At 58.2% G+C, this 17157-nt stretch overlaps 1 protein-coding gene across 1 annotated transcript; it reads right to left on the bottom strand.

The window, feature by feature from the left end:
- Positions 1–1431: 1431 nt before the first annotated feature.
- On the bottom strand, positions 1432–15020 carry ITIH3 (inter-alpha-trypsin inhibitor heavy chain 3). Its single transcript, XM_032868287.1, has 22 exons — positions 14926–15020; positions 14278–14298; positions 12769–12935; positions 12572–12676; positions 12134–12296; positions 11602–11715; positions 10730–10855; positions 10323–10439; positions 9926–10094; positions 9220–9345; positions 8794–8975; positions 7163–7348; positions 6859–6998; positions 6002–6156; positions 5294–5311; positions 4228–4251; positions 3911–3946; positions 3649–3762; positions 3053–3257; positions 2197–2369; positions 1877–1988; positions 1432–1574 (listed from the first exon to the last, which is right to left on the bottom strand). The coding sequence occupies exons 1-22, from the start codon at positions 15016–15018 to the stop codon at positions 1445–1447; spliced, it is 2676 nt and encodes an 891-aa protein (XP_032724178.1). The 5' UTR covers positions 15019–15020; the 3' UTR covers positions 1432–1444.
- Positions 15021–17157: the final 2137 nt, after the last annotated feature.

Here is a 17157-nt window from a genome sequence, read left to right as displayed (position 1 = left end):
GTGGGAGGTAGGGGAACGTCCTGGTGACCTATTGTCAGATCCCACCCCCACCCCCGTTGGCATTTGTGGCAATTCCCAGCCTAAGCCCGCCTTTTCCAGGAGGTTGTGGCTGTGCTCTGCTGTCGAGCAAAGCTGCCCGCAGCTTCCTACCCTGGGTGCCCTCCGCACACTGTGCCCAGAGCCCCTCGGGCAGAGAGAACAGCAAAGCCAAAGGATCCGGGGCAGGAGGGGTTAGGTTTGCAGAACTGGAAGCCATCTGTGTGACTGGAACCCCAAAAGTGAGGGAACCACCTGGTGTGTGTGGTTGGTGATGGGAGAGAGACCATAGGTAGGACTTTGGCCTTTGTCCCAAGATCAGTGGGTGGGAAGTATTATTTAGAGGGTTTTAGGCAGAGACTGACAGTCAGTTCTGCTCTACAAAATCAATTTGTGGAAGAAGGGAGACCCAGGAAGGGGTGTTGCAGTTGTCCTGGTGGGAGGGGGTTGTCCTGACTGAGAGCCCTCAGAGCCCCACCTCTGGGACTCTCTGTCTGACTCCTGGCACCCCCAGGACTCACTGTGGGGGTGGAGCAGGTGGTGACCATGAGTGGTGATTGAAGATCGAAGGGATTCCCAGCCTAGCTGCCAGTGAACGTGGGGCACCCATGCAAAGAGGAACCGGGTTACTGGGGGCTGTGTGCCCCCAGATTCTGGCCCAGAATCAGAATGCTGGGTTTATCTGCTGGCTGGTTGGCTGGATGGTTAGCTAGTGGGTGGGGGTTGGCTGGTGGATGCATGAGGGCGGGTGAGTAGCTAGTATGCGGGGTGGCTAATGGATGGTGGGGGACTGGCCGGCTAGTGGATGGGTGAGGGGTGTGGATAGCTAGTGGATGGGGGCTAGCTGGTGGATGGTGGGGGTGGCTGGCTAGATAGTGGGAAGATGGAGGGATAAATGACATCCGTCATGAGCTGTTGGCTCTGTCTGCTCCAGAGCACTCTGCTTCCTCATCATAGAAAGATCTTCGGACCTGGGGGGCCTGATAGGAGCCACTGAGCCATGACCCCCGACTTTCCTTATTACCCTCCTGCACTCTGGGAAGCACTCAACCCTTCTCGACTTCTCAGAGCTCTTTTTGCACCAGAGTCAGTTCTTGGTTTTTTCCTTCCCAAACCGTCAGACATTTGGCTCCCCAAAGCACCATCCCAACCCACCCCATCTTTCACCGGCATCAGAGGAGAGGCCCAGAGATTTACTTTTCTAGCCCCCCAGCCCCTCCTTGGAGCCACCTCGGGGCCTAATGGTCTGTTTCTGGAGCAGGGACTCACAGAGGCATGCAGAGGCTGGTGGCAGCGTCCCCTTGGGCTTTATTGTCACAGCCCTCCCTCGGGCCCTGCTCTGGGCTGGTTCCCAATGCCAGGCGAACTGGGCCAGCCGTCTCAGCGGGACGGGAGCTGGCACGTCTGCTCAGAACAGCTTGGGGATGATGTAGTCACTGTGGACACCATCAATCAGCCCTTCCCCGTTGTTGTGGACAAACCAGCAGGCGACCTTGGTGCCGACGCTGACATCCTTCCTGTAGTCTTTCTGGGATCCCCTGGGAAAAAGGAAAGAGACACTGTGATGCAGTGTGGACCAGACAGCTGCTAGGCTCGTGGACTTCAAGCAGGAAAAGGGTGTGAATTTGCTCATTCTAAGACTCTAGAACTCTTTGGACAAGAAGGAAATCAAATGATTAGCTCCTTCTAGGGAGCTGAGTTTGGCCTTTTCCTGATTAGGAGGGGCCTAGAGGGGGGTCAGGATCCTGGAGAGAAACGAGGGTAGGTGCCCCACAGGAGACAAGAGCCTGCCAGACCCGCGGGTGTGGGCAGAGAAGGCTCTCCAGAGGAGTCCCGTCACCTGGTGACCGTCAGCTGATGGTTCTTCACCACCATGGTGGCGTCTGGCTTTGTGGGGTCAGAGCCTGGGTGGATGTCAGACACTTCAAAGTCAAAGGGATGGAAGAATTGTCCTGGGAACAAAAAACATTCATACTGTCGGCCCCTGCACACTGTGAGCCCCTGCCAGCACCAGAGGGAACATGGCCCCAGCCTTCCGGGGTTGACGCAAAGGCTGACAGGGTGTCGGATGCTGGGTCTGGAGTGACTGGGACAATCTTTCCTGGGGCGTCTCCCCTCTGCCATGTGTCCTGAACAATCTGAAGCTCGAACATTCCATACCCAGAAGTCCATGCGTCTGTGCCGACATCCGGTGACTGTCCACCACGTAGAAACCCAGAAAGTCCTGGTGTACAGGATGCTTCTTCCACACCTGGTGCAGGATGACCACAAAAGTAACCCCATCTCCGAAGGAGACCACCATGTTCTTCTTCCTGTTGATTGTCACGGACAGCCTAGGAGAGAAGAGGAGCTCAGCAGGTGGGACCGGTGGTGGCCATGACACTGGGCATCTGCGTCCAGGGTGTCTCGGGAGGGCCTTTTCTGCACACGGCACCCAAGGGCACACAAACTCTGGAAACTATCTCAGAGGCACTGGAGAGCAGGTGCCTCATGTGTGTTGACTCTGCGCTGTACTAGGAGATGGCTCATCCTTTTTCCCCCATAAGTAGGAACAGGGCTGTCCAGGGAGTCTGGAGACCAGGGATTGAGCCTCAGCTCAGCCACTGGCTTCCTGTGTGACCTGGGGTAGCTTCCGCCCCTCTCAGAGCTTCGCCGGGAGTGACAGCCCTGTCCCGCCCACTAGGCTCTGGGTGACTTGAGGAGAGAGGCTGAGCAGTCTGAGAAGGTTCCGGTTAACGAGCTCAGCGAGAGAAGGAGAAAATGGGGATTAGTGTGTATTCGGTGTGTAGGTCCAACTAATGCTTACATCCGCACAGCCCTTCCCTCGAGATCTGTCCTGTGAACCGGCCAGCTACCGTACCTGGCTGAGGCCATGCGGTCACCCTTCCCTGGGCAGGGGCTGAGCTCTGAGGCCACTGGTCTCACCTGTGACCCCTGCGGATCTTCTGGGATCCCTCAAAGGCTCCTCAGGCCCTTGGCCTGAAGTGCTCCTCAGAGACCCGATGGGAGGCCTTACCCATCCTGTGAGATTGTGACCGTGTCCAGCCAGCTGAAGGTGCTCTGTGCAGCTCCATTCCATAGGGTGACCTTCTCTGGTGTCACCTCCATCCGGAAGTCCATGTGAGCGCTGGCAATGCCCAGTTTGCCAAAGTAAGTCTTTCTGGTCTTGGGGTCAGAGTTGCCTCCCTTATCGCCAATGATCTGCCCGTTAACTGTGAGGCCTGCCGGAGGGACGGGGCAGTGAGGGACCAGTGAGACCTTCTGAGTCCTCCAGACAGCATTGCTGAGGGGGAACGGCATGGGGTCCCCAAAGTGAGACCAGGCCTTCAGAGCCAGCCCTCTCTGGTCTGGACACTCCTGGGTTACACTGGTGGCCGAGGGCCCACGCTGCAGACTTGACCCATCTGGACCAGGAGTGGAGTTCAGAGAAAAACTATCTCCCAGACACGGGCTGCCCCCGAGCACCCTCAACCCTGACCATCTCTCCAACACAGTGAGGTCCTTGGTGAGACTGTGGCTCCGGACAGCCCCCTCACGGTGTAAGCTACACATAAAGAGGACGCCTTATGGGCAGAGTGAGGCACTGGCCACAGCCGCAGCCCCAGCCCCCACCTGTGACAGGGTCCTGAATGAGACGCAGCACCGTGCCTGGGTCTTCATCGATGTTGAAGCAGATGGCGTCGTCTTTCTGCGGGACTTGGATGATGAAGTGGGGGTCCCCGTCCACTGAAGGCGCATCAGAGAAAGGACTGGATCACAGTTCCAGGAGGAACCTCCCCTCCCATCTTGGCCCCAGTGGGTAGACTCCTAACAGGTAGGAGTTGCTGGGCCCTAGGGCCTGGGTCTCACCCCAGGAGGAGCAGGGAGCACTCACCGTAGTAGTAAGGTGTCTGAGGAGGTTGGTAGCTGGCTGTGGATGCAGAGGGAGAGAGGCTGAGCTAAACAAACAGGCCGGGGAGAGGCGCCAGGACCCCCAACCAGGGTTTGGTTCGGCCCCTCCCCTTCCTGCTTCCCTAGGCTCTCAAACCACCCCCATCTCCTCAGGCCCCCAACCATCTGCCTGTTCCAGAGAGCTGACTCACAAAGACTCCAGAAGGAAATATGACACAGGGCCAGTCTCTGGGCAGTGCCCTCTGGGCGGGATGGGGGGTTCAGGAGGGGCAGGGGCTGTGGCCACGGGCCTGTACTCACTCAGGTAAGCCATGGAGCGCGCCACTGAGGAAGGAGACCAAAGGGCAGTTGTGAGTGGGGTCAGAGGGTGCCCTCTCCCCTAGCCCCATGCCTCTGCCTGTCCTAGGGCCACAAGTCTCCAGTGGAACCCCAACCCTGATAGGTGGAGGATTGGGATGTGATTCCTAAGGTAGGCTTTAGAAATGGGAGCATGCCCAGGGAACTCCTTTCGAGGACCGGTGGAAATACGGCTGTAATTTCTAGGTTGAGGCAGAATGTGACATGGCTAAAATGTAAGCCATGAGATCGTCTGCTTCTCTGTCATGAACAATGTTCACAGCAGAAGCCATCCCGCACCCCTGAAGTCCCTCTCCCCAGAAGCTCACAGCTGTCTGTTGTCCTTCATACTGAACCCCTCCCCGTCTATGCACATTCTTGTGTCCATGTCTGCCCACCAGTGACTGCCTCTGACAGCCCCGTGCTAAAGGCAGAGCAGGTAGCCAGGCCAGAGGCACTGCTCGGATGACAATGTCTGTCAATGGCAGTGGAGCTGGCAGGTGGGGGCTGGGAGGCCCTGCCTGGTGGGGGAGGGTGGCTTGCTGGGGTCGAGGATGCGATTTGATAAAGAGAGAATGCTGTGAATCCCGGTGAGGGGCCTGGGCTGAAGTCCCAGCTTGGCCACCTGCTTACTAAGTCCTCTAACTAATAGACTTAGGCTCTCCATGCCTCGGTTTCCTCGCTATAAAATGGGAACCACGAGAGGACTCCTTTAGAGGATCGCTGTGGAATCAATGGAATGTCAGTGCCTGACGTGAGAATTGGCTCATTTCTGCAGCTCACGGAAAGCGCTCGTGCTGATTGTCCCTCACTAGTCGGGGAAAGCCACCTCCAAACTGCCCACGAGGACCTGCTGAGGCTCAGAGAGGGCAGAGCCCAGACTGCAGTGACTCTTGGGTTGGCAACAGCACTGGGACCTGGGTGCAGGTGTCCTAAGGGCCCCTCCCTGGCCTCGGCGCTTGGAAAGGCCTCCTTGGTTCTCTCTTGTCCCCATCCTGGGATACCCACCCAGCCGCTGGTAGAAGCTCACCTTCTGTGTCCACAGGTCCTGTGAGGGAGAAAGGGGAGAAATGTGTTAAGATCCACAGACTCCTGGTGTCAACCCCAGTGCTACCAACTTGCTGCCCGTCCACCCCGCCCCAGGCTGTGGGCCTCCCAGCAGACAACTCCTCCCCACCCCCAAGGGCATATCGCCTGGAGCCAGGAGCTCCTGGAGTCCAGGGGCCTGGCCTGGACCAGATCTTTGCTTCCTGTGTCTCCCCCGGCCAAACCCCCATCCCCACTCCCAGGTACAGGGTGCTTAGGAGTCCCCTCTTGGAGTCTGCTTGAGCAGGCCTGTCAAGCCTCCAGCACTCAAGGCCTTTTCCTTTCACAATCCCCAGGCACGTGCTCTGGGCCCAACTTTCAAGCTGGAAGTTGTTCCTGCCTAACTGAGCACCTCCATGCTGCAGCCAAAGCCTCTTTCTTTGAAATCACCCTGGGCAAGGTGTCCCTTGACTCATATCCCTTTAGAGATGCAGAGGCCTCTCTGTTCACCCCCCACGCACTGTCCATGCTGATGGCTTCACTCCCTCCACAACACCCTCCCCAAACCTCAGCCATGTTTCCTTCTACGCCCCTGGACCTGCCCTTCTGGAGCAAGGCTGGGTCTCGCCAGCCTGGCTTGTTCCTCTTCTAGGCACCCAAGGCCCCGGGTCTGGAAGGCCTGCGAGTTCTGGCCTGTACTCTCCATGCCCACCTTCTCCAGGCTTGTCAGCGATGGCAGTCTGGTCTTCATTGTCCTCGGGCTTGGTCACCACCATGGAGGTCAGTGGAGTCACAAAGTGGTACTTGAGGGACAGGTCCAGGGCCTGGGCAGTGAGGTTCTCCTTCTCCTCGCCATGGGCATTCTTGCTGTGGGGAGGGACAGGAGTGTCAGCCGGAGAAGAGTTCCCTGCCTGACCTCCTCTGCTCTGGCTCCCAGAACCAGGCCAAGAGCCCCAGAGACAGCCCAGGAGTGCCTTTTCCCAGGGTAGAACCCTCGAGTGCTCAGAAAAGACTGGTTCACCAGCTCCTTGGGACAGACGGACAGCCTGTGTCTGAGGCCAGGCCTCAGTTTCTCCACTATAAGATAGAAGAGGCTTGACATGGCATTACAATAATCACTCATGACAGTGGCCCTGTGCTGAGTGCTCAGCCCATCCCAGCCCCTGCTCCAGGGACTTTATAGGCCCATACCCCCCAAAAGGAAGGCTGACAGTGCTCTCCTATGGGCCCAAGCTCCGCCTTCTGGGGGCTGAGGGCAAGGTCCCAGCCTTCAGTTGTGTTCAGCCTCCCTATCCTTGTGGGCCCACACTGGCTGTGGGCTACAGGGTGCTGAGGCCAGATGTCAGGCTGGGCTCTGTCCTGGGGAAACCATCCCGTGAGGCTGGGCTGAGAAGAGGGGAAGGCAGCTGGGACAGCACGTGGAGGGGCACATCCCGGGGAGTGGCTGCGGCTTCTTCCTCTTGGGCTCCCCCAGAGCACAGCCAGCACAGGGGCAAGCACAGGTAGGGTGTGGGGTAGTGTCAAGGACGCAGGGGTGGGGTCTGGCTATCGAGGGGTTATTGAAATCACCGCTTCTCCAGCAGCTGCTCAATGGTGAGGTAGGCCCAGAGCCGCTCGATGTAGTTCCCAAAAATGTAGTCCTGCTCCTTCAGAGCCTTTTCCATTTCCTTCATGTCCACCTCCTCTGTGAAGGTCAGATCATTGATGGCCTGAGGTGGGAGTGAGAGGAGGCCAGAGGCTTGAGGGCTGGAGGCCTGGACTATGTGGCCCCATTTCGAGGGCTACCACTGCTGGACCATCAGCCGGGAGGCCAGAGCCCCTTCGGTGCTGATCCCCCGTCCACAGCACACATTCTGGCCCTGGCCCAGCTCACCCCATGGCCCTTAACGTCTGCCTTAAAGTTGTTCATGTCCTTGTCCAGCAGGCGCCCAGCCACCACAATCTCAGAGCCGTCGTAGAAGTGCTGGTAAGCATTCTGGGTGAGGTCCTGGATGGCGTTCTCAGGGTACTCTACCTCCACGCCTGTCAGCAGCGGGTTGGCCACCTCCTCATAGAAACCCTGGAGTCCAGAAGGGGGACCTGGTCATCTCAGGTCAAAGGGTGGGCATGGAGAGGACAGGCTGGGCAGGTGCCCCCTGCTGCCTCCCCAGGTGTCGATCCCCCAGGCTGAGCCAGTTCCGGGTCCTGATCTCCACTTCCTTGTGGCCCTGACTGTGCCCTTCAGTTTGTGGGAGACTCCCCAAACCCCTCCAGTCCCCCCTCCCCTCAACTAGGAAGAGCCTGGGAAGAACAGAGGGTAAGCACAGAGTTCTTGGCACATAGAAAGTACTTGAGAAATTTTTGCTGGAAAGAAAGTAAGAAAGAGAAAGCTAAGGAGGAGAAGCTGAGAAGAGAAGGTGACATGGGCGTGTGCACAAGGGTTAAGAGAGATGAGGCGAAGGCATGAGGGGTTGGTCTACTGCAGAGGTGTAGACACGGGGGAGGATAGGGTCGGCAGACTTAGCAAATGAAAATACAGGACGGGCCATTGAATTTGAATGTCAGGTAGACAGCAAATTCAGTTTAGGTGGAAGTATGTCTGTCAGGGGATGAATTGCATATCCCCAAAGTCCGTATGTTAAGATCCTTCGCCGCAGGATCTCAAGATGTAACCTTTTTTGGGATTAGGGAGGTTACAGAGGTAATCGAGTTAAAATGAGACCTTTGAGGGGTGCCTGGGTGGCTCAGTGGGTTGAGGCCTCTGCCTTCGGCTCAGGTCATGATCTCAGGGTCCTGGGATGGAGCCCCACATCAGGCTCTCTGCTCAGGAGCCTGCTTCCCTTCCTCTCTCTCTGCCTGCCTCTCTGCCTTCTTGTGATCTCTCTCTGTCAAATAAGTAAATAAAATATTTTAAAAAATAAAATAAAAGTTTAAAAAAATGCCTTTGGAGCAGGTCCCAGTCAATATATCTGGTGTCCTTCTGAACAGGGAGCAATTCGGATCCAGAGACAGACACCCACGCAGGGCCGATGATGTGGAGGGACAGGGAGAAGGTGGCCATCCATGAGCCAAGGAGAGACGCCTGGAGCAGACCCTGCTTCACAACCCCCGGAGGGGAGCAGCCCTGCTCACACCTGGATCTCGGACTTGTAGCCTCTAGAACATCGACGCAGTCCCTTTCTGTGGTGGGAGCCCTCCCAGTCTCTGGTACCTTGTTGTAGCAGCCGAGCAAATATACAGCACGCCAGGCCGCCCTGAGGGCATGCTTACACTACAGAATTGTTCAGTTTATAGGACATTCATATTCGACCCCTTATTTCGTTTGACCATCCCACGGAGGAAGCAAGTCTATTCTGTGTAGCCCGAGGACAAAATCAACCACCACTGATGGCTAAGAGGTAGCGAGAGGTCCATGTGAGCCCAAGAGGAGACACATTCTAACAAGTAAATGTGTCACTCGGTGGAACAGCTGCCTGAAGAGGTAATGAGCTCCCCGACCCTGGAGGTGTGCAAGACAAGGCATACCTGCAACTGCAGGTTGGCATCGGAATCCTCATAAATGCGCCGGGCCAGCCCATGGTTCTCCAGAGCCATGCTCTCCAGGAAGTTGTAATTCAGATTGTTGCCAAAGCCCAGGTTATACAAAGGGAACTTGCCCCTAATGGCATTGCGTACATTCTCTTGGATTTTTTCAGGTCTGCTTTCCCCTGCAGGAGAAAGGGGTGTTCTCACTCCAGCCATAGCCCAGCAGCGAGCTGGCTCAGCTCTGTCTGGAGGTATCAGACTCCTGTCCACGCAGAGCTGGTGGGGTCACGGCCACGAGCCCGTGTCGGGGCAAGGGGGTAGTCCTCAGCAGGGGGAGACAGGACACCACCTTTGAAGGGCTCCCGGGCCACTGGGAGAGCCACCCAAGATCTCGCCACACGCCGGCTCCGGAGCCGCCTGCCTCACCAATGTTGGCGTCCCCATCCGTCAGCATGATGACAATGGAGGTGCTCCTCTCTGGGACTCTGTGCTCCTCCCGGGCCTTGTTCAGCATGCTGATGGCCCGCAGTAGCGCATCGTTGATGTTAGTCACTGGCACACAGACACAGACAGCGCCGTGAGAGAGTGTCCTCGGGGAACCAAGGTGGAGGAAGTCGGGACAGCAGACCCCACTCTTGGACCCCAAGGTGCCGTTGGCCAGTGCATGGCGGTGTTCAGTAGGTATTGACTGAGTGACCCAGTGAGTGGTGGCTGAATGACTCACTCTTTCAATGGGGATGAAAGGACCAGCCTCATGGGGCTGCCGGAAAGTAGGTGTGAAAGCAGTTTGGGAAACTGTCAGATGGACTCCCAGACCCGCTCCCTGGGAGGAGAGGGGAGCCGTAGTGACGTCACTTGTCATTCTCCCTAAGACAGCCCAGGATGAAGGCTGTCCGTGGTGTCATCTTGCTGGGACTAGCAGGGTGCCAGCATCACAGGTTAGAGAAAGGAAGAGGGGGCTCCCCAAGCCCACAGAGAAGACACCCCACTATCAAGCCTGAGACCCACCCCTGCTCCAGCTAGTCTCTGCAGGGCTTAGCCCAGTGGAGTCTCCGGCCCAAGGCACGAAGGAGGCGGATGGCTGAGGCCAAGGGGCGCGGCAGGATGCATCCGCTCTTCCCTCCCATCTTACTTCCTCGATCGTGAATATTCTTCACAAATGTCCTAGCCTCCTCGATGTTCTCGGGAGTGGCTTGAACTAAGTTGTCTTTCCAGGTGGTCACATCCCCACTGAACAGAATGAAGTTCAGGTAGTCCTCCTGCTTCATATCTTCCAGGATCTTGAGGAGGGCATCCTTGGTCTGGGAAGGAGAGAGAGCGGCAGACAAGAGGCTGGGAGGGAGCGGCCGGTGGCCAGCCAGCTGTCTGTCCTCCCAGCCCGGCTGGCGCGGGGGCCTGGGCTCTTTGCCACGCTCTGTGCCCTTTCTTTAAATCCTGTCTGTCCCCTCCTTCCTCTTAAGACGGGAAACATCAGCTCTGTTCCCTCACAGACAACTCTGTCCCCCGCCGACCCACAGTGAAGCAAATACCTGTTCCATTTTTCGACCGTGCATGGAGCCGCTGACGTCGATGACGAAGACCACGCTCTTGGGCACCACCGGCAGGCCTTGAGGTGCAAAGAAGTGCACGAAGTAGCCGTTGACTATCTGGGAAGGGGAGAGAGAGACAGGAGGCCACGTGCCCTTGGCGACCCTTGCGAACAGAGCCCAGTCATTTACCAGCTCCAGAAAACAACGGTCCTTGCACATATCCACCATGGGGTGCCGCACGAAGGCTCCGGACCGTCTGTCATCCCCAGGCCGTGCAGGAAACTTGGCCTTGGGCTGAGGACTGCGGATCTGGGCACGAGATGCCACTACAGCCCCTCCTGTGACGGCCCCCACCGCCTCGGGGGGACAGAGGACCAGCCAGCCCAGCGGGTCTGCCAGGCAGCTACCTGCACGTTGGCTGGGGACTCCCTGTTCACGTCGTAGGTGATGATAAAATCCCCGTTGATCAGGGAGTCTGAGCAGGTTGGGCACGAACGCTGCTGGTCCATGCTGGGCTTGAAGGACACGTGGCCCTGGGGGAGGCAACAGAGGGCCTCGCTCAGCTTGGCCAGGGCCTGTGGACCTTGTGCTTCCCTGGGGAGAGAGACAGAGCCCCCACAGGAGGAGCCCAAAGGCGGCGGCTGGGGAGGGGGGCGGCGCCTGGGCGGTCCAGCTGCCATCCAGAATGCTTTGGCCTTCCTGAGCACGTCGCGGGGAGATGGGGGGCCCAGGGCGAACTCACTGCCCTGCAGAAACCACCAGCCCTCCCAGCACATGCTCCTCAGGCATTGACCAGGAATTCCTGAATTCCTGAATAAGGTTTGTTATTCAGGTGACATTTATTTATCCACTGCCCATGATGAAAAAGGCCCCTGGAATGGCTGAGGTTCTTGGGAACCGGAGCCAACCATCAGCACCAAGAGATTCCCTTTCATCTGTCACCCCTCAGGGCAGTCAGCAGATCTAAATGACGCCCTCTGGCCTCAGTGTCCTTATCTGTAACATAGACAATAAATTGCACCGCCTACTTCCCAAGGTAAAATGAGACTGGGCCTTATGAATGATTCCCCCGTCCCCCATCCTCAAGGCAGCTGGGACCCCAGATCACAGCAGCACTAGCGCTGGCCTCCAGCACCCTCACCCCCGACCTGGGGCCAGGGAGAAGTGATGGCAGTGAGTATTCCCCCCTCCCCTTCTCAGCCAAGCCCTGGGCTTCACGCTTATCCCTTAAGTGTCAGGGTTCTTGCCCCTGCCCTCCCCCCAGGCCTGAGAACACCACCTTTTTCCCAGAGAAGGACTTGGTGAGGGCGCTGCCCAGGAGGTCATTGGTGATGAACGAGGCCTCAGCATCCAGCGAGCTGATGCCCTGGGGCTCGTAGATGTCTGCCTTGATCTGGAACGTGCAAGAGTAGGAGGGGTCACTCGGCGACAGCGCAGAGAGAGGCCAGCCTCCAGGACAAGGCCAAGGGGATGGAGAGGGTCAGTGAGGGAGCAGGGACAGCCTCCCAATAACTCCTAATGGCTAAGCCTCGTGTCTCCCACCAAGAAAAGGACCTCGAAGGCTTGTAGACAGCTCGGTGACCCCAAGTCTCTTGCACCACCTGCCATTTAGTGCCCTGCACTCTAGCACTAAGGCATCTCCTTTGGCTTTCAGCTCGGACGCTTCTCAGCCTTGGTGGGACTGGACCTCTGCGTTCTCGACCCTGCTCAGTGCTCTGTCCCAGCGCCCTTCCCTGCAGCCCACCCCCATCCCCGCACACCTGCACGTTTACCCTTGTCCTTTCAGCACCGTCTGCAGGGTGGTTGATTACCTCAAAGTGCTTGACCAGCTGCTTGGGCTGGACCTTAAGGAACATCTCATATTTGCCCTTGTGCCTCTTCAGCAGCTCCTCGTAGGTTAGCTCGAAGGTGACCTTGCTGCCCGCCGCCACGTTGACGGAGACTGTGAATTTCTCCAGCTTCCTCCCAGAGGCCCTGAATGGGGTGTAAAAATCACCCTGCAGACTGCACCAGCCCGCCTGCCTGGGCCCTTGGCTCAAGTCCAGCCCCATGGGGAGACCCTCCCCTCTCTGAGACTTGCTTGCCCCCACTTCCAAGTAGGATAATGTCGTAAGCATCACGGGCACATTTTGCTATGATCATGAAAGAGTAACAATACCAAGAACCTGGGCCACTGTTGTCTGCATCTCTGAGAGCCCCTGCAGCCCACACACTCTTTCCAAGGCCGGGGTGCGGGGGGACCCTCTTACTTGACCAAGCCGGCTGTCTTGCCCTGGGACACAGCCTTTTCATACTGCTTCTTGGCAACTTCCTTCTCCTTGACATTCCCGGGGTAGGTAACACCGTCGATGGTCCTACAAGGAAGGAGAGTTGGGGGTTCAGGCTGAGCCAGACTCCCCACCCCCCCAACCCCCAGCCTGGAGCCAGCAGCCATGGCGACACCCACAAGGTGAAGTTGGTGATGAAGGCCGTCTTGGGCAGCTCCACGTCAAAGGACACCTCCTTGGCCGTGTCTGCACGGTTGACTGCTCTGGTGGTGACAACATTGTGAGCAAATCGGGAGGTCACCTTGCAGCTGATCTTGGTGCTGTAGACCTCGATGCCATTGACGACCTGCAGGAGGGGACAGTGATCGGCCTCTGGGAAATCAGGCCTTCAGCCTGGCTGGTCCTCCCAGGCTCCCCCTGCAGAACCCAGAGCCCCTGTCTGGTAAGTAGCTCCTCCAGTTTCCCAGGCACTGTGACTGAAACCCGGGCGGCCTCCTCCATCTTTGCATTCAATCGGCCACCTTGGTTCTGGAATGTTCTGTCCTTTCTAACACCTCTCTCCCCCTCGGAGACCAGGGGCTCCTTGGCCGGCAGGGGCCTTGTCTGATTCAGCCTTTGTCTCTCCTTGTTCCCTGGCCCCACAGGCTCCTTAACTCAGTCTGCCTTGGAGCTCAGCACCAAGAAGCCACTCAGGGAAGGGTTTTGCACCATGAGAAGGAACTTGAGGATGGTATTGCATGTGTTGGTGCCCAGAAGAAGAGGAGGGGGAGGGGGAAGAATAGGGCAAGGGGGAGGGGGAGGAGGAGTGGGGGAGGGAGAGTCAAGTCTGACCCTGTCCCTGTCGATCTCCCACTTAAAGAGAGGAGGGAGAGGGGGAGGAGGGGGAAGGGGGACAGGGAGAGGGAGGGCACTTGCTCTGCCTCCTTAATTCTGGATCTGTGTACATGCAGCTAGTTGTAGCCAGGGAGGTCTTATAAAAATCCAAGCCTGACCCTGTCTCCCACTTAAACCCTCTTATGCTCCCCATCACCCTCAAGACAGTTGTCCCCATGGCTCCAAGGTCCTCCAGGCAGGTCCTGTCTCTGATTGTCTGTGCTCCAGCCACCCCGTGTCTCTGGCCCTGGCGCACCTGTACCAGCTCTTCCTGCCCACCTCCACTTGGAAAGAAATCGCGTTCACATGCACCCCAGCCCTCCTCCTCTCCTTTGGTAATTGCTTGATTCTGTCCCCAGACGGGCACTAATTTCCCATGCCAAGGGGACTGTGTGGGGAGGGCCTTCGTGTCTCAACACCTTCTCTCCAGTGGGGCTGGTGGACTGAGGGAAAGTCTAGGGAGACGTCTGTCTCGAGCAGGATGTGAAGATGCTTCATGAGGCTGTGCGTCCCCTCATGAGGCTGTGTGTCCCCTGCATACAGGGCCTGGTACCATCAAGTGCTGGGTAAGTGTTTACAGGAGGCAGGGCCGGCGGAAGAGCAGTCCTGGGTTGTTTCCAGGAGGTCCACGAGCATGCTTTTGTGGCACTGTTTCCCAGGGATCTTGAGTCGCATGGGGTCTGCCAGGGCAGGGGGCTGGGAGCTGTCTGCCGACTGGGAGGGACCTTTTATTACGGCCCACCCCTTCTGCTATTGGGCAACCAGCTCCATTCTGCCCCGCCACACCCCACCCCATGCCTGGTGAAAGTTCTCACCCCTTCCGGGAGGCTCCGTTTCTGCAACAACAAAGACAAACACGGGAATCAGTCCAAGGCCAAGGCCACTATGACCTGGGAGCAGGCTCTGCATTGAGGCCAGGGTTCAGCAGTCATCTCCCACACACATACCTCTTGAGGGGCCTCTGGACATAGGACCCTCCCAGAGCCACTTCAGAGTAGGAAGGGCTCTGAGTAGATGGGGAAACCGAGGCCCAGGTAGGGCAGGTCTCCAGGTTTTCCAGGGGAACAGGGCTGGGAGAACCAAACCAGCTATCTCCCTACCCCACATATTCTGACTCACCCTGCCTTTCTCTGGATCTTGAGGCCCTGAGGCCTCCTCTCTGAGGACCCCCACCACCACTGCATCTCCACGAGGCTCAGCTCAGCCCTTCCTGGAGTCCTCTGTGCTTGTCTCAGGTGTGGACCAGCACAGCCCCTCAGTGAGGTGAGCCCTTTCTGCTGCTTGCCCATTTGATAGGTGGGGAAACGGAGGCCAAGGGAGATTTAAGAGCCCAATACCCAGCCTTGTCCCCTACAGCTCACTGCCTAGCCTCCTGCCTCCTCCTCTCCCCGCATAGAGGACGGTCCATCCTGTTGCTTCTGCCCATGTGACAGGCTCAGATGGCAAAGATGGGACAGACTTACCCCCAGGGGCCGGGAGGGGATTCTTGGGAAGCCAGAGGCCGCCAGGCCAGAGAGCAGGGCCAAGATGAGGCAGGGCCTCCATGCAGACGCCATCACTGAGCACGCAGGCCCAGCCTGCACTCCTTATATGGTGAGCCTGGTGTTTTCCGAGTGGGGTCAGTGACCTGCAGTGTCAGGCGGGAAGAGCGGGAGGTGGGGGGCTCCCTGGGGAACTGGGGCGTGGGCGGAGTAACAGGCCTTGGATCCGCCTGTGCCAAGGGGGCCCACAGGGATTGTCAACAGTCAACAGCGTTGGGACATGGAGGCACCAGGGGGAAAGAGACCACTGCGTGTTGGCTTGTGGGTCCGGGGCTCCCTGGGTGTGGGCTCACAGGGTGTGGAGTCACACTGAAAGTCAATGGCGTCTCAGTACTGTTGCCTGTTACCTGCACCGCTGACATGGCCTTAGGGCTGGCCTCCTGGAAACAAGCCCCCAGCCTTCTCCAGGCCCATAGCCCTGAGGCTCCGACCACCGTGGCCACACCCCTTGCTCATTACACTTCTTGGGTTCTTGCGCTCGAGGGACAGGACAAAGCCCAGGTCCTGGGCTCCAGCCCTCCCTGTGATCTGGCTCCAGCCTGCTTTTCCGAACGCATTCTTCCCCCACTGATGAGCCTACCCCTTCTCGGCACCTCACACCTCCCTTCCTGCCAGCTCTATGTCCTGCCTCCAGAAGCCTTCATGCTTTCTAGCTGAAACGTCATCCAGCTGACCCTAGACGGCCCTGCTTCAGGCTCCCGGTCCCCAAGGACCTGCTCCATCACTACCTTTCGTGGAGGCTTGCATGTTTGGATCTGATCGTCCCCCTGGACTCTGAGCTCCTGGAGGGCCAGGCCATGTCACACATTCATCCCTGTGTTCCAAGGGCCTGGCCAGGGACGCAGTGGCCCTCACCTCCTGGAGAGCCCTTCCCCGAAGGGTCTCCAGGGAGGCTGGAGCTCTGGCTTCCGGGACAATGGGAGCTTCAGAGGCAGAGCCCAGGCCTCTCCTGGGCTACCCGAGGGCCCTGCCTGCCCCCAGACCTTCCAGAGTGGTGGCCATGGGCTGGACATACACAGGCTCTTCTGAGCAAAGTGGCCCAGGGACCCTCCCACGGGGCGACCACTGAATGGTGTTGAGGAGGCTGCCTGAGCTACGTGATGGTATCCTGTGGGCTCAGCCAAAAGCTCCACACTCAACTATGACTTGTACAGAGAGAGTTGACTACTGGGAGCAGAGAGAGAGTGAGAAGGTGGAAAGACGACTCCATGAGGGAGCAGAAGCCATGAGGAAGAAGGGGACCTGTGGTTGGCAGTGACAGGAGCCACAGAAGCAATGACAGAGAGTTGCTGACTCGACAGGAGGATGTGGGACCAAATGAAGCAAGCTGGAGGGGCCACCACCCATGTGGCACGCCAGCTGGGGTGCCCATGCTCCCCAGGCCTCCAGAATCCTTACATGGCCCTGTGGCCAGCTGGAGCCCCGCTCAGGGCCTGGCGGGGACCCGTGCCCCACTGCTGACCCCCGGGAGCAGAGAGAAGACCCCTCTCAGAGCTGCGCCACCCAGCCCTGCAGCCCGGCCACCAGGTTCCTGGTTCCCACGACAGCTCATTCATGTGGTCCTTTTCAGTGCCCATGGTCACCAACCACGGGGTGATGGGGGATTGTGGCAGAATAGTTGTCCGACCAGCATTGTCCAGTGGTTGCTTGGGTCCCCGTGGCCACCTACGGAGCTTCCCCAGCCCTCAGAGGACTTCCGAGGCAGCTCAGTAGGCACTGGAGGGGACAGCTGGGCACTTGGAGAGACCCAGAGTCACACGCAGAGCTGAGAATTAGATGGAGTCCAAGAGCTCTTCAGGCTCACTGCTTTTCCACTCTTCAGGAAGGCTTTCTTCAGGCTGGTGACCAGCCGTCTGGCTGCTTCTGCCTTGAGAAGCCCTGGAGGCTCCCGAAGGCACTTGGTCTCTGAAACACCGTTGGCCACCGCCCGCCCCCAAGGGCTCTGTGTTCCCTGGACCTGGGGCAGCCCTGGAGCTCAGCATTTGTGGGATTGATGTGGGGCTTCGTGGACTTCCATTGCCGTGGGAACTGGATGGAAAGCCAGCAGAGAAAAAGTAGATACCTTCGGAAAGGAGAGGCCCACCAACCTCCACCCGAGGGCCAGCGGCTCCCCGAGGTACAGACAGCTTCATCTCCCTGCATCCTGTGTCACTG

This window comes from Lontra canadensis, unplaced genomic scaffold (genome assembly GCF_010015895.1).
Source record: "Lontra canadensis isolate GAN:19392208 unplaced genomic scaffold, GSC_riverotter_1.0 scaffold35, whole genome shotgun sequence".
Lineage (NCBI taxonomy): Eukaryota > Metazoa > Chordata > Mammalia > Carnivora > Mustelidae > Lontra > Lontra canadensis.
Note: the sequence above shows the minus strand (reverse complement) of the source record. Positions and strands in the feature narration are given on the sequence as shown.

What these genes read in the sequence shown, in the direction of transcription:
- ITIH3 (XM_032868287.1), bottom strand. Translation starts at nt 15,018, where the DNA reads ATGGCGTCTGCATGGAGGCCCTGCCTCATCTTGGCCCTGCTCTCTGGC. An exon ending in AGCTGGTCAAGCACTTTGAG is followed by an intron (nt 11,716 to 12,133) that starts GTAATCAACCAC and finishes TGCACGTTCCAG; the next exon opens with ATCAAGGCAGACATCTACGA. An exon ending in CATCAGCTGACGGTCACCAG is followed by an intron (nt 1,575 to 1,876) that starts GTGACGGGACTC and finishes CCTTTTTCCCAG; the next exon opens with GGGATCCCAGAAAGACTACA.